The sequence below is a fragment of the Brienomyrus brachyistius genome, chromosome 3 (assembly GCF_023856365.1).
Source record: "Brienomyrus brachyistius isolate T26 chromosome 3, BBRACH_0.4, whole genome shotgun sequence".
In the NCBI taxonomy this organism is placed as follows: Eukaryota; Metazoa; Chordata; class Actinopteri; order Osteoglossiformes; family Mormyridae; genus Brienomyrus; species Brienomyrus brachyistius.
This window is the reverse complement of record NC_064535.1, coordinates 29157176-29171077: the sequence shown is the minus strand read 5'-3', so window position 1 is coordinate 29171077 and position 13902 is coordinate 29157176. Positions and strand designations below refer to the sequence as shown.

The 13902-nt window shown below is 46.2% G+C and overlaps 1 protein-coding gene across 1 annotated transcript in view; it reads left to right on the top strand.

Moving 5' to 3' along the window:
• LOC125738138 (CUGBP Elav-like family member 2) overlaps positions 1–13902 on the top strand; it is a 72022-nt gene that overhangs the window by 52881 nt on the left and 5239 nt on the right. Inside the window, 5 exon segments of the mRNA XM_049006817.1 lie at positions 4159–4293; positions 7408–7539; positions 10392–10571; positions 10792–10935; positions 12203–12374. Coding sequence (XP_048862774.1) covers positions 4159–4293; positions 7408–7539; positions 10392–10571; positions 10792–10935; positions 12203–12330 — 719 coding nt within the window. The 3' untranslated portion in view covers positions 12331–12374.

Sequence of the window (13902 nt, the reverse complement as noted above, 5' to 3'; positions counted from 1 at the left end):
AGCTGTCCCCTCGCCTAGTGACCCACAGATGCACTTAGACACTATCAGCCCTTGTTCTGCTTTTTATTGGGTATTCCTGCATTATCATTCTGCTGAGGGCTCAGAGATTTTCACATCTTGATGAAGGAATAATTTAAAAAATGTGACCGAGAAGAGGTGTGGAGTCAGCAACGGTGCTTCTGCGCACGCTGTTCAGCCCTGATTCCCGGACCGATTCCTCACATATCCTACAGTACTGGTATGGTATTCATTAGCATATGCATTTTGTCATGAGGAAGGAACCTTCTGATATGGGTAATATACATTTAATTTCCTTGACATTGAAGGTAAGTTTTCTTGGGGTGCAATGAATCATGATTTTTCAAGATCATGTACAAGGACTGTTATCATAGTCAAATGGACCACAAAGCCATTTCAGTCAGTAGGGAAAATGGGATTATTATAACAAAATGTAAAAATGCAGCTTTCTGCTGAGCATGCTCTCCACCTTGCCTATAGTGATTGGCAGTCATCATGAAGATTCCGCCTACTTTGCTTTGCCTATTTGTGAAACAACACCCCCCACTAGAGATGTGCTCTTCACCAAAGTGATATATGACATACGGCGAAGTCAGAGGCCCATTAGTACACACCTGTTCCTTATATTGACACAGCAAAGGTCAACTGACTTCCACCAGCCATTCAGCAGTGGTCTGTGCAGAGGAGGCGGAGTTAACTGTTTGAGGGGATGACACTGATTCACTTCTGTCCTCCAAGCCTTTTGCTGTTTTTAGTGAAACAGTCTTTTAGTGAAAGTCTTCCTGCTCATTCCTCTAACAGAAAAATTACTTTATGAAATTCAACCCAATCATTCAGCATTCACTACTACTGTCGCCCTGCGGCTTGTCATGGGAGGGGTAGGGGTGGGGTGTTTAAGCAGGAGAGCTGATGTAGGAGATGCAACTTGCAGGCACAGTTATGAATGCATGTGTGTGTGAAGTCTGACTGGGATGGATATATGTCGGTTTATGAAGAGTCTCTGCTGAAGAAAGGGGGTAGAGTGCATATGAAGATCAGTGGGTTGTTTGGTTGGTTTGGGGAGGCCGTATCCACAGCTGCTCACCGCTTCTGTTCCTCAGCCTGCCCCCCACCCCCCCGATGCCTGCCCTCTCTGCTCCTAATTGTTGGTTGTTTAGCTGCCTGTCAGAGTGTGGGAGAGGAACATTTATAGAAGTCCGTCTGGACAAATTGCCAGCATGGAGGATAGAGGGAAAAAATATAGTTGCAGAACACTGTGGGTAAAAAAGCTTTATCTTTCTTATTTCGTTTTTTTTTTTCCCCCACTATCTAACTTGGCAGCGTGAGATTGTATCGCGTTTTGTTATTGATTTAAAATGAAGCTGTAAGTACGGGCCCCCTTTAGCCTGCTTGGTTGGCTTGCTTTGTCACTCGTCATCCAGACTGGCACCCTTTTCAGCTAACTTACACTGGAATGGGGCTGTTCAGGAGTGCCTAGGGGTTCTCGTCCTGCTTGGAGAGCTGCCCGGTCTCTCTCATTTGCTCACTTGCTCCTTCTCCTCTCTCTAGAGAACATGACCGATGAGGAAGTCCACACTCTCTCCCTAAATGATTGTTTAACCTGGGATACAGAGGACAACACCATCTTGTAATAGTTAGCTATGACAGGCTTGTGATTGTGCAGAAGGCTTAATGCCATGGCTCAAGATGTGGTTTCAAGGCGTATGTCATCATTTAGCTTTACATTCTATGTGGGGCCCTCCCCAGCTGACTGTATCACTTAAGGACCCCCCCCCCAGATGCCCCACCTCCCATGCCTTTTTAATGCCATACAGAATAATACTTGCCAAGCAGAGCTCTGAGTTTTCAATAACCTGGTGGTTGCCCCTTTGTGCTGACTGGGGGAAAATGGGATAGGCGATGACCACTCTTCAGTTTAGGGATGGACGGGCAACTCAGCCTAGGTGAGAGAGTTCAAGTCCCGTAGCTCTCCATCTGTCGCTCAGCAACTGGCTCTGATTGGCAGGAGATCCAAGCGCAGACATCTGTCACCCGGCAACTGGCGCCAATCAGCAGTGGATCCAAGCGAGGGCATCTGCTCCCGGTCCTTCTGCAGATGCATCTTTGGGCCACGAAGAGCTCAATTAACGAAGGCTGGTGGTCCCCCCCCCCCCCCCCCACCACCGCCTACCCATAAATCTCGCCCACATGAAACTATCACAAGAATAAGTGGCAGAGATACCACGAAACAAAGTGTGTCCAGGATCATGTTACCATGCACCGCTTCCAGCACCCTTCAAACAAGGTGCCCATATGAATGAGCCTCTTGTAGATGAGTGTGTCTTTCATCTGGGTGACCAGTATGCCCCAGAAGTCATGAGAGTCTTAGCGTGGTCTGCAGTTACAAATAAATGCAGGACATATATGACACACAGTAATGAAAACACAGTCCTTACTTAACTCCTTTGCCTGACCCCCCCAGGCACCCATTTAATGAGAAAGACCTGGTTAGTTAATGAGGAAGTTGGTTAAAATGGCTGCTAGTTCCAAAAACAGAACAGGATCCTTCAAAAACATGGTCACACATTCCTGCCCTCCATTCAGCCATGCCTCTCAAGGTGGTGAGGCAGTCTCCTGGTCTGCTCTGCCAAGGTTGACCTGTGCCAGCTTGCCTGAGAAGGGCAGCCCTCCGCCTCCCCTGTGAGGTTCTGGTGGGCCTTTTAATGGTATTGTCTGGGATTTCATCGCCGTAACCTAAGGTGTTTCTCAATATGCGTCCTTGACTTTTGTTCTCGTATACCAATTTTGAGTCATCTTCCAGTGCCGAAGACCAGTTCCAATACTAAGAACACAAGTACACAAGGATGCTAAAAATCCCCAGATGCCATTCTTGTTTTGCCAAAATATCAAAGATGCATCCTTGCCAAACACAAATACCATGATTCATTGCAGCGCAAGTTTGTTCTTGGGAGGCAAAAGGACCGGTCTTGTCAAGACCACAAGTACAATCTTTACATTCTAGTTATTGAGAATCACCTCTTGACTGTCAAAAAGAGCCCAGTTAACCTGTGTAGCAGTGCCATGATTTTTCTTCTCTGCTTTTGGTGGCACTGAGTATCACTTGTCCCCTCCCTTGAAATCCTTCTCCAGTCACTTTGAGATTTCCTCTGCAAGTGTCCATGAAAATTCCTTGTCCCGCTGCCAGCCCTGAAAAACGCTGTGTTTGACTGACCCACCTGCCCCCCCCCCCCCCCCCCCCCCCCAGACTGAGTAACAGAGCTCTGGAATGCTGCCGTGTGCTGTAAGAGGTTTCGTACCGGAATGTTGCAGCCAGGGTTTCGGCTGTGCATCCTTGCCTGAGTGCGGCAGTGTTCTGTGACGTCTTTGTTTCCTGTCTGCTGTTTGTGTGTGTATGTGCCTTTTTCTGTGTGTATATGTATATATAAGAAGTATATATACATGGTATATACATGGTGGTGATATATACAGGAGTTGTGTTTCGATTAAGTTCTTCTCATCTGATTGTATGAGCACGCCCACTGCTGACTTTTTATGACTATCCGGCATGGCCGCCATGTGGTTGATCAACCAACCCCTTAAAATACAGGCACGACAACGTCTGCCCCTCCCACAGACCTGCCATTCGGAATACCTGGGCTACCAATCCGTGCAGTAATAGGCTATTTGCCTAAAGTGATCACACCCACTGATGGATGCTCCATTGGCTGAAAAGCCAACTAGATGGGGGCAGTGAACACTCCACTCCGGGTGTGCAGAGCTGTCTTGAGGAAGTGTATCACATGTAGCACGGCACACAAAGCGGTGGCTTCAGAAACTGAAAGAGATTCCCATAATGTGGTGACACTGTCGAGGCCTTCCAAATGTGAATGCTGCTGACACACACCGACACACAACCCTAGGCTCTGCAAGTGAACATAACTTTTATTTAAAGTGCACCTAGTGGGTTGTTTCCAGCCCTGATCGCCATTGCCCTGGCGATTACAGGCCCCCTCCCTGTAGCTGTCAGACTTTCTTTGGATCTGCTGAGCAAAGACGGGGGACCCTTCCACTCCCCAACCCAGGCCGCAGGCGAGGCAGGCAGCGGCAGGAGACAGCGAGGTCCAATTTGACGAACCCTCCCTCTCTGGCTCCTCTCTTTAGGTATCAGTGCTCTGCAGTTGCAGAACCTGGCGGCCTTAGCTGCAGCCGCGGCGGCGGCCCAGAGCTCCGCCAGCCCCTCCAGTGCAAACCCCCTGTCCTCCAGCGGGGGCGCCCTCGGAGCGCTGGCCAGCCCAGGTAAACCCGCCCGCAGTGCGGAGTGGAGCAGAATCCCACCTTTGTCTCTGTATCCATCCCATTGTGTGCAGTCAGATCGTCACCCACCACCAATTTTTTGTGATGCACATTTAGCTCTGACTGTAAGCGTTCGTTTTCGGCACAACAAGATTGGTGTTGTGCGACATAGCACATCATCTGGTCACCGGTCCATTTTGTCTTCATTTCGCATGTCAGCCTGTGTGTTGCGGTTGCATTTTTCACCTTCGGGGGGAGGGTGGGGAGTTTTTTTTTGGAATACTTGTCTGGAAACATGCAACCTGTTGTCCAGCAAGATACATTCTGACCTTTTTCCGGGCCATCGGTAAATGGGGTGTCAAGCTCTTCCGGGAGACTCACCCCGGACGCTATATGGTCACTGTGTGCCTTACGTACCTCAAACTGTGCGGCAGAAGTTAAGTGTGTGGTTCATGTTGTAGATCTACCTCCCCATCTACACATCTACCCGTCTGTCCCAATCTGCCTCTGGCAGTATTCCTGTCAAGCCATGCACCACTCTGACCATCCACCTCTCAATCTCAGACCAGCTTATTTTCAATGTTAGATCATCTACCACTCAGACTATATAACTTGTCTGTCCTAATCTGCAAGGATACCTTCTTGTTCATTTATCACTTTGACCATCTATCTTAATTTTAGACCATCAGTCTCATACAGTCTATCACTCAGTCTCAGGCCTTGTAACGGTCTGAGCTAAGTCTCACCATGTAACTCTCTCAGATCGTCTACCACCCAGACCATCTACCTGTCTGTCCCAATTTGCCTCTGGCAGTATACTTCTCAGTTCCCCTACCACTCTGACTGCCTGTCTGTCTCAATCTAACTTTGGCGGTATACCTTTCAGGTGAGCTACCAGTTTGACCATCTACCTTTCAATCTTAGACTATCAATCTCACACCATCCGTCTCAATCTGAGATCCTCTACCACTCTGCCCATCTACCTCTCTCATACCATTTATCTCAGACCATCTGTTTCTTACCATCTGCCATTCTGACCATATACCTCTCAGACCATCTGTTTCTAACAATTTATGTCTACCATTGTGATTGTGTAGCTCACAGCATGTACAACTGTGAACATCTAGCTTTGAATCTGACATGTAGGACTGTGAAAATGTAGCTCCCAATCTCAGACCGTGTTCAACTGTGAACATCTAGCTCTCACTGTCAGACCATATATCATTGAACATCTAGTTCTTAATCTCAAACTATTTAACATTCAGTTTTAGTGTATCTGTCTCTCAATCACAGATCATCTTCCACTCCAATCATCCAACTCTTGATCTCAAACCACCTATTTACCTCAGGGCACCTGATTCTTGTCTTCTACCTATACTTCCTTCAGTTATTCTTGTTGCTTTCACAAAGATTGTCCATTTACAGTGATTATTGCCACTGCGCCCCCACCTGCCCACGTGCTCACTCTTGTTGCTTCTCCTCTTCCTTTCTCGTCTCCCTCCCTCCTGTTACACAACACCACTGGTTGATTAAGCCAACTGCTTACTGTGGATGGAGGAAGTGACACGAGGAGTGTACGGGCATGGCTAAGAACCAGGCTGAGCATGCGCTGAGCATGGGCCTTTAGTTTGCATGACAAAGCATGGGGCATCAGGTGGAGGGGCCACAGGGAGGCATGATGAGGGGGGTGTCGTTGTGGGTGGAGTCATGTCATTTCTGTTATTTAAATTAAACAAATGGTGTGACTGTATTGTAGAATGAGTCTGGCCAAGAATGTGCATGTGGTGTGCGAGTGTGTGTGTCACTCCATGTGGCTGTCTGTATGGATTGTTAAAAGTCAGCTCCTCCAGTTTGAGATCAGAGAAGTAAGCTTAAGGCAGATTTAACTGCATGTGTGGGTACTAGCAGACCAGACTGCCATCACACTGTCCCCGCCATGGAAGAAGGGCACGTAGCCATGCAGTCCCGGGTCCTCATTTGCCATACTACTTTCCTGTCTGCTTGCTTGCTTCCTTGCTCTGTGGCTGCTCATAGGGACCATCAGGGCTGTTTCAAGGCTGGTCTTGTCACGCTCTCAGTAACACATGACAGGCTTTCCATGAAGGAGAATGTCCCTTGTGTTCCATCTCCTACTCGAGCCATTTTCTGGCCCTTTCAAGTCGGTGAGGAGACTCTGAGGATGTTGCTTTAGAATCTATGTGCAGAAAGACCAGTTTCTGCTTTTACAAGACATCTACCAATCAAGTTCTGAGATTTTTGTCCCGCCTCCCATCACACACTTTCCAGTATTCACCCATGCCATAAATTACTGTGTTAGGTGTGAAACTTGATTGTGTTCCAGAAGTGTGTTTTTGTTCACACAGGTCCTGTAACCCGTCATTCACTGAAAAAAGTTCTTTGCTTTCCAAATAAATATAGAAACCTGACTCTGAAGCCTCTGGGGAAAATTACAGCAATTAAACTGAATAAAACGGAACCACAGAGAAGGTGGACATGACCTTCCACATCTGGATTATTCCGTTAGCCTCTTTCGCTCTGCATTCAGACCATATGTTAGCATATCTCTACCCAGAATACAAAGGCCTGGGATAACATACTTCATGTTCAGCACCTGCTAATATGGTCATATATTTTTTAATATGAACTGTGGTCAGTACCTCCTAATGACTGCGCAAACTCATGGGAAAATTGAAAGGCTGTTCCAATTATCTGTTACTGGAGGCTACTTTAATCTGTCAGGGACCTATGAATTATTGGTTGAGGGTGGTGTTTCTCCTCCATCAGCACTTAGCTCTGCTCACTGGTGTCAGTTGATTGGCTGTTTGAATTAAAGCTGGAGTCAATGGGGCTATGAGTCAGAAGAATGCATTTGGGAATCTCTTAATCCAGACACACAGACAGTTGTTTGGCAGAAAATCGTAAAAATAGCTAAATCAAGGGTCGTTTTTTTGGGGGGGGCTAAAGCGCAGTTGTGATTCTTGTTTGCATGTTCCCCTACTTCTCATATGCTGGAGTGATTCCAGTAGCGTTACAATGAGTACTTCTAGCCTTCTATTCCTAACTCTCTTGCATATCTCTGTCTGTCTGTCCTTCATCCCCCCCCCCCCCCCTCCCCAGCAGCAGGCACGACAGCCAACTCCAACGCTGGGGCGGCTATGAATTCGCTGACCTCGCTTGGCACCCTGCAGGGCCTCGCCGGTGCCACCGTGGGTCTCAACAACATTAATGCACTAGCAGGTAGCGTCAACAGTGAGTATTCAATGTCCATATGCCGCGGCCCTGCCCACATGCGTCATGTGACCCACATCCAGCCGTCACCCCACTTCCCCTACCCCTTGGCTCATAAACAGTAAGACCGCAATGTGCATTTCTGCAGTCCAGCCAGCCATCTTGTAACTGCCTATCCCACACAGGGTGACTGGAATTTCTAAAGCATAACCATCTTTATATAAAAACCAGATTGTCTCTAGGGATAGATGTTTACTTTCAGATTTGTAAAATGGATGCATTGCCATGTCACTGTCACATGTCCACATTTCCACTATTCATGTCTCTATATACTAAGGCTGGGAGATAAAATCAAGTGGGTGGTTAGCACTATCCCACCATCTCCCTGAATAGTTACCCACAACCAGCTGGTTACCTGCCTAGACAGACTAACCTTATTTGGCTTCCCCACTATTATCATTGTTATTAAAAGGATAAATATCATTCCATTGTAGGCTGTTTCTTGTCCAAAACAGACCATACTCCTTTGTATAGTGTTAGTGTAAGGAACCAGATATGGCTAATTGTCCCAGCTGTCTGCCTGAGGCAAGACTTTTAGATGTCTGTGACCATCAGTGCGGGGAGCACACAGCAGCCAGTCGACTGGTCCACTACACCAGATTGGTAGGCTTGGTTTGTCCAGGTGTCCCCTACCCCACAACCCCCAGCCCTGCCACTGCGGTCTCTCTGGCGTCACCATCATTTTGCCAGCGCTGTTCGTTATCTGGCTTGGCTGTCAGCCACACCGTGCGTGAGCATGTGTGTGTGTGTGTGTGTGTGTGTGTGTGTCAGCTATGCATCACTCTGTAACCTGCGTCAGCCTGGCGTTGACAAGCAAACAGCCCAGTCCCATTATTTCTTCTGAGTCCTTCTGTCCCACAAGTTTCATTTAAACACTGTGCACACCCATACCCCTATGTTTAACAGACCTACAGACAGAGAAACTGAACACTAACCATATGTGAAATGGACACACCACCTGTTACCACGATTACAGGATAGTGTAGTAGTCGGTAGTCGCCATCTGGGCGATTACGGTAATCTTATTTGAGCAGCACCATCGATCCATAAGCGTTCACACCCTCTCCCGCTCCAGCGTGGCCCCCTCACATCCAGAGGTGCACACCGGTCGATTTCCATCAGCCCAGCCAGCCCACGAATTGCCTGCTTGATTAATACGTGCTTTTTCCAGTCTCTTGTGTGTAATTTGAGCTTGTCCGCCATGTAATTAAACCGAAAAGGTCGCAGCTACACCCGCCGTGATAGCAAGGCCTTTCCCTGTTTGCGGTCTTCACCACCCTCCCCCCCAGAGGCAAGTGCAGTGTGGTCTCGTTGTGGTCCCTAGGTAGAGGCATTTTCAGAAACACACTGGTTTCCCATCCCCAAGTCTGTTCTGTCATAAATCCAGCCAGCAGTGGAGGTGCTATTGGCTTGTCGATACCAGTGGTGTGGTGGCGAAGCTGAGTTCAGGACAGAGTGCTGTGGCTCATGCATGTGTGCAGCAAGGCTGCTTTCTGTGAGGTCCTCTCCTGTGTGCTGCATGGGCGCTCTCCATTCGCCTCCAAGTCCCTCTGTGTATGTGTTTGCATGCGGTATGTGGGTTTTGGTACGTACCTGTATCAGTGTTTCTACGTATGTCTGTGTGTGAATGTGTTTCAGTGTGTGTTACATGCGTGTGTGTGTTTCTGTGTCCGTTTGTGTTTCTGTGCGTTTTGTAGGCCGACACGATGTGCAATGTTAATATCGATATAGCATGTTAGGCACATGCATTTGTGACATCGCAATGACCAAGTTAGTCAGTCAGGTTTAGAGTTTCCACCCATCCCGTATATTATAGAATTGTCCCATATTGAAAAATAAAAGGTTGTGTCTCGTTATAAACTGATATAGGACATCATTTGTCCCGTATTTCTATATCCAGACCAAAATACAATTTAATCTGGACCGTACAATCAATCGTTGGCCAGTGAAAGTCAAGAAATATTTTCACACTGTCACAGGGAACAAAATTTGGCAAGCTTTACAATTTTAAAGATCTTTTTCAAGAGTATCTAAAATATGTTATAAATCAGTTTAAAGTTTACTACTGCTGTTTTTGCATGAGCTATGCATGCGGTCATAATCATTCTACTCACAGACAGTGTGGTGTGTTTGCGAGAAATTTAACAAATGATTCAGGATGAGAAACACAAACAATAATTGGTGATCGGTCTTCCACTGTAATGAAATATTTTGGATTCCATAGAGACGATATTGAGTAAAAGCAAATGATTTGTCGGCACTGCTTTGTTTGTTTTAGCACAACTCGCAGCAACAGCACCAACTTATTTGATTCTTTTGGTAGACAGTTCTATTTGGCTGTAGTTCTCAGTTTCTTTTAAGTTTTATGAATATCGCAGTACTTATCGCAAAATTTTTTTACATATCGTGATGTGATTTTTTTTCCCCCAATATTGTGCAGGCCTAGTGTTTAGTGCACGTGTTTATGTGCTTTAGTGTGTGTGTACTTCTGTGTGTGTTTAGAACGTGAGTGTGTGTCTCTCTGTTTTATGTTTTTATGTGTTTTTAGCCATGAGTGTGTGGATTTAATTTGCGTGTTTTTTTGTGTTCGTCTGTTTTATGTTTGTGTCTCATTACGTGTGTTTTCACTGTGTTTCAGTGTGCATGTTTGTTTCTTCTGTATTTGTGTTTCAGTGACACCGTGTTTTCTGTGTGTGTGTGTGTGCGTGTGTGTGTGTGTGTGTGTGTAACACCTGAGGAGACGCGCTGATCAATAAGGTCGATTTTCTTTCTTTATTGTTGGGTTTTATGTAAAGTTGCTCAAATGCTCTCAGGTATGGCGGCCCTGAACGGTGGCCTGGGTGCTGCAGCGCTCACCAATGGCACAGCCGCCTCCGTGGACGCCCTGAGCCAGGCCTACTCAGGGATCCAGCAGTACGCCGCTGCCGCCCTGCCCACGCTCTACAGCCAGTCGCTTCTGCAGCAGCAGGGTGCTGCCGGCAGCCAGAAGGAGGGTGAGTCACCCGGGCCATGAAACAAAACAAAAATAAGTTCCATAAGTGTCCCCCCACTTACTGCTTTCCCTCCCTCCATCCTGTCCTATTTGTTCTGTATTTTCTCTTTCGGTCTTCTCCAGTGACCACTGTTGCAGCCTCTCGCTTCTTCTGGCACCCCTCTGTTGGGAGTCGACTCACACCATATCACGTGTTATATCTTCCTCCTCCCTTCTTTCAGGTCCAGAAGGTGCCAACCTCTTTATCTATCACCTTCCCCAAGAATTCGGAGACCAGGACATCCTGCAGATGTTCATGCCTTTCGGAAACGTGGTCTCCGCCAAAGTCTTCATCGACAAACAGACCAACCTGAGCAAGTGCTTCGGTGCGTAGCCACCGTTCTGCACCACATGTGATCAGTACATCCATGTCTCAGCCGTGCCATTTTTGTGTCTCTGTGATCACAGGTAATTTCACTGTTTAATATATGTAGTCAGCAATAATATTACATGTAGTCTGGTCTGTACCTGGACCACCTACCTGGTCTGTGACTGCTCTGTTTGGTAATTTCAAATAACTTGCAAAACAAAGACAGATTTGTGTCTGTGTATATTTGTTTTATTTATTTCTATACACTAATATTATGCACGGGCTGAAAAATCAAGAAGTATGCAGTACAGGATTTGGCTCACATAGAGAATGTCCCAAGAAGTATGGGGGACGAGTTCCCAGTAAATCATGGGACTAGCACACACAAGCGTACAGTTTTACAGATGCTAATTCACTCAAACTGTTTGTCTTGGGCTGCCGAACTAAATCAGTGTCAACAGTGGGATAACATGCAAAATGCATGAGAATCTACCGAGCCAATGTAACACCTATAGAGATGCGACTGTAAAATAAAATGTGTCAATGACAAAACAGTAAAACAAGAAGTTCCATGACACTCTTTCTGCATACTGTTACAACCATATTTCCCAGCTGATACCAGCAGCATCTTTACAATGTACCAGTATTATGGGTAATGTCTGACAGTGCATTCATTCATCTGTTATACTACACACGTATTTCAAGCAGCTGTATGGATCAGATATTGTCTCACGAATTTGATCAGAATGTTTCAATTACCATGGGTGCTCTCTTTATATTCTACCTCTTGTTTCCCATAATTCTAGCCAGTTAGCAACTCTGTTTGTCCAAGACAACATGCATAACCCACGGCTGTCACAAGTGCTCATTCATATCGCTGGACTGCTTTACAGGAGTAGTGGAGGTTAAGTATGAGAGAGGGCGACTCTCCTGGGCCCTCAGCTTGATAGCTTTTTGATCCAAGCCCAGGTCCATCTCAGGTTACTATGTGTGAAACTCTAAAAGGGAATAGGACACTCCTTAGGTGTGGGAGATAGCTGTGGTGCCTCATAAATCAAATTACACCTTCAGAATAGATCAGGTGGTACCTAAATTTGGTAGAGTAAAAAAGAGACCCAAGAACCTGAAAAATGGGGCATGTCCAAGAATAGAAGGTGCATGGTAAACTGTACCCACTGTTTCTTTTATTCTCTGTAATTCACCCAGTCTTCAGTCGGCATCTCTCCTTTTCTGCCATGCTCAGTGTAGCCACATGCCCCCTGTCCCTTTATCACCCCGTACAGGCTTTGTGAGTTACGACAATCCGGTGTCGGCGCAGGCTGCCATACAGGCCATGAACGGCTTCCAAATCGGCATGAAGCGGCTGAAGGTGCAGCTGAAGCGCTCCAAGAATGACAGCAAACCGTACTGATCTTAGCACTAGCCCCTTAGCGCCCCCATGTTAGCACTGCTAGGGTAAGTGCGCCACGAGCCGCGGCTGGGTGGGGGTGGTCACGGGGAGGGGCATGGGTGGGAGAGGGGTGGATTTTGTGCAGCAACGATTCAGATTCCACCAGAGGGAGACACTGTCTCATTTATTTTTGAGCTGTCATTGGGATTGATATGATTTTTCTTATTTTTCACATGACCGCTTCCATTCCCGCATTTTTGATTTTTTTTATTATATATAAATATATATATATATTGTTTTTAACCTGCGCCTTGAAACAGATACGTAGCTATTACTGGTAGCTTCTGAGTTGTCTGAACGTTTTTTTTTCTTTCCCAACTGACTGTTTACTGCTACTTAAATTTTGTTGCACCAAACAGACGGAAAATCCACGATGTGTGTCTCCACAAACATGACACCCAGTGGACGTGTCTGAAATCGGTGTAGACAAAAAGACACACTTTAACCCCGACCCTAGGGCCAGTCTGGAAATCCTGACACTGCTCTTATTTCGCTGGCCTCAGGGTGTTAAAGGGTTAACGTGGTGCCCTATCAAAGTCAGCGGTAACAGAAGTCCAAATGTGTTACCCAATAAATGTGCCAACCGTTAACTTATGTATGCTAGGAATATTTTTATTTAACAAAATTTAACGAAAAAGAACTATTCATTACTTGGTCAGATCACATTGGTCTTTGTTTGAATGCGATATTGTGTAGAACATTTAAAAATAATATATATATACATCTTAAATCCGTCTATTGCTACAAAACAAATAGTGTTATGGGGTGGAAACTGAAAATACTTGACGTTTCTTGAAAGATAAAAAAAAAAATTACAGTACGGAAAGCCACAGGCCTGTAAATTTTATTTGTAAAAAAAGCAGTTCTATTTTTATACAAAAATTTTTACTGCCTCAGAAAACAAACTTTATTTATTGCCTTTTAATTTATTGGGGTACCTGTAGAGCAGAACTCATGGGCATAGATCAGCTTGTGGAATAGTCTTATTGAAAGCCCAGAGAACATGGAGCCCTCGCTCAACACACATGTGACTGCCGCTCTCCAGAGCCGCTTGGAGGTCACGCCTCCCCGCCCTGCTCTGTATTTTCTTTCCTTCTCTTCCACCACCCCACCCTACCCCATCCCCTCCATCGGTAGTGGTTCTTCAGCTGTCCGGACTCCCATCGTCCCATTCCGTTCCGTCCGTCCGTTTGTTCGTTCGCAAAAACTATCAGTGGCTTTTTTTCCCTTCAAACGAAAATGCCATCCATCCCCATGCCTCTGTTATTTTTCTATTTTTACTTTTTTTTCGGAGGCTTGTTCAAGATGGATCGCTTAGGGTGCTAAGCGTGCTTGTGTGTGTGTGTGTATCAAGCGAGCGTGTGCGTGTCCGGTATACATGTGAGGTTAGCCTCTGGCTGCGTGTACGTGTGTTTGTTGTTGTTGTTGTTTTAAATGCAAATTCTAATGTGAATCCTAGCTTTCTGTGATAACCTGGTGATTTGCATTGCTGTTTTGTTTCTTGTGGCCATGATCTGAAATGATGTAGTCTTG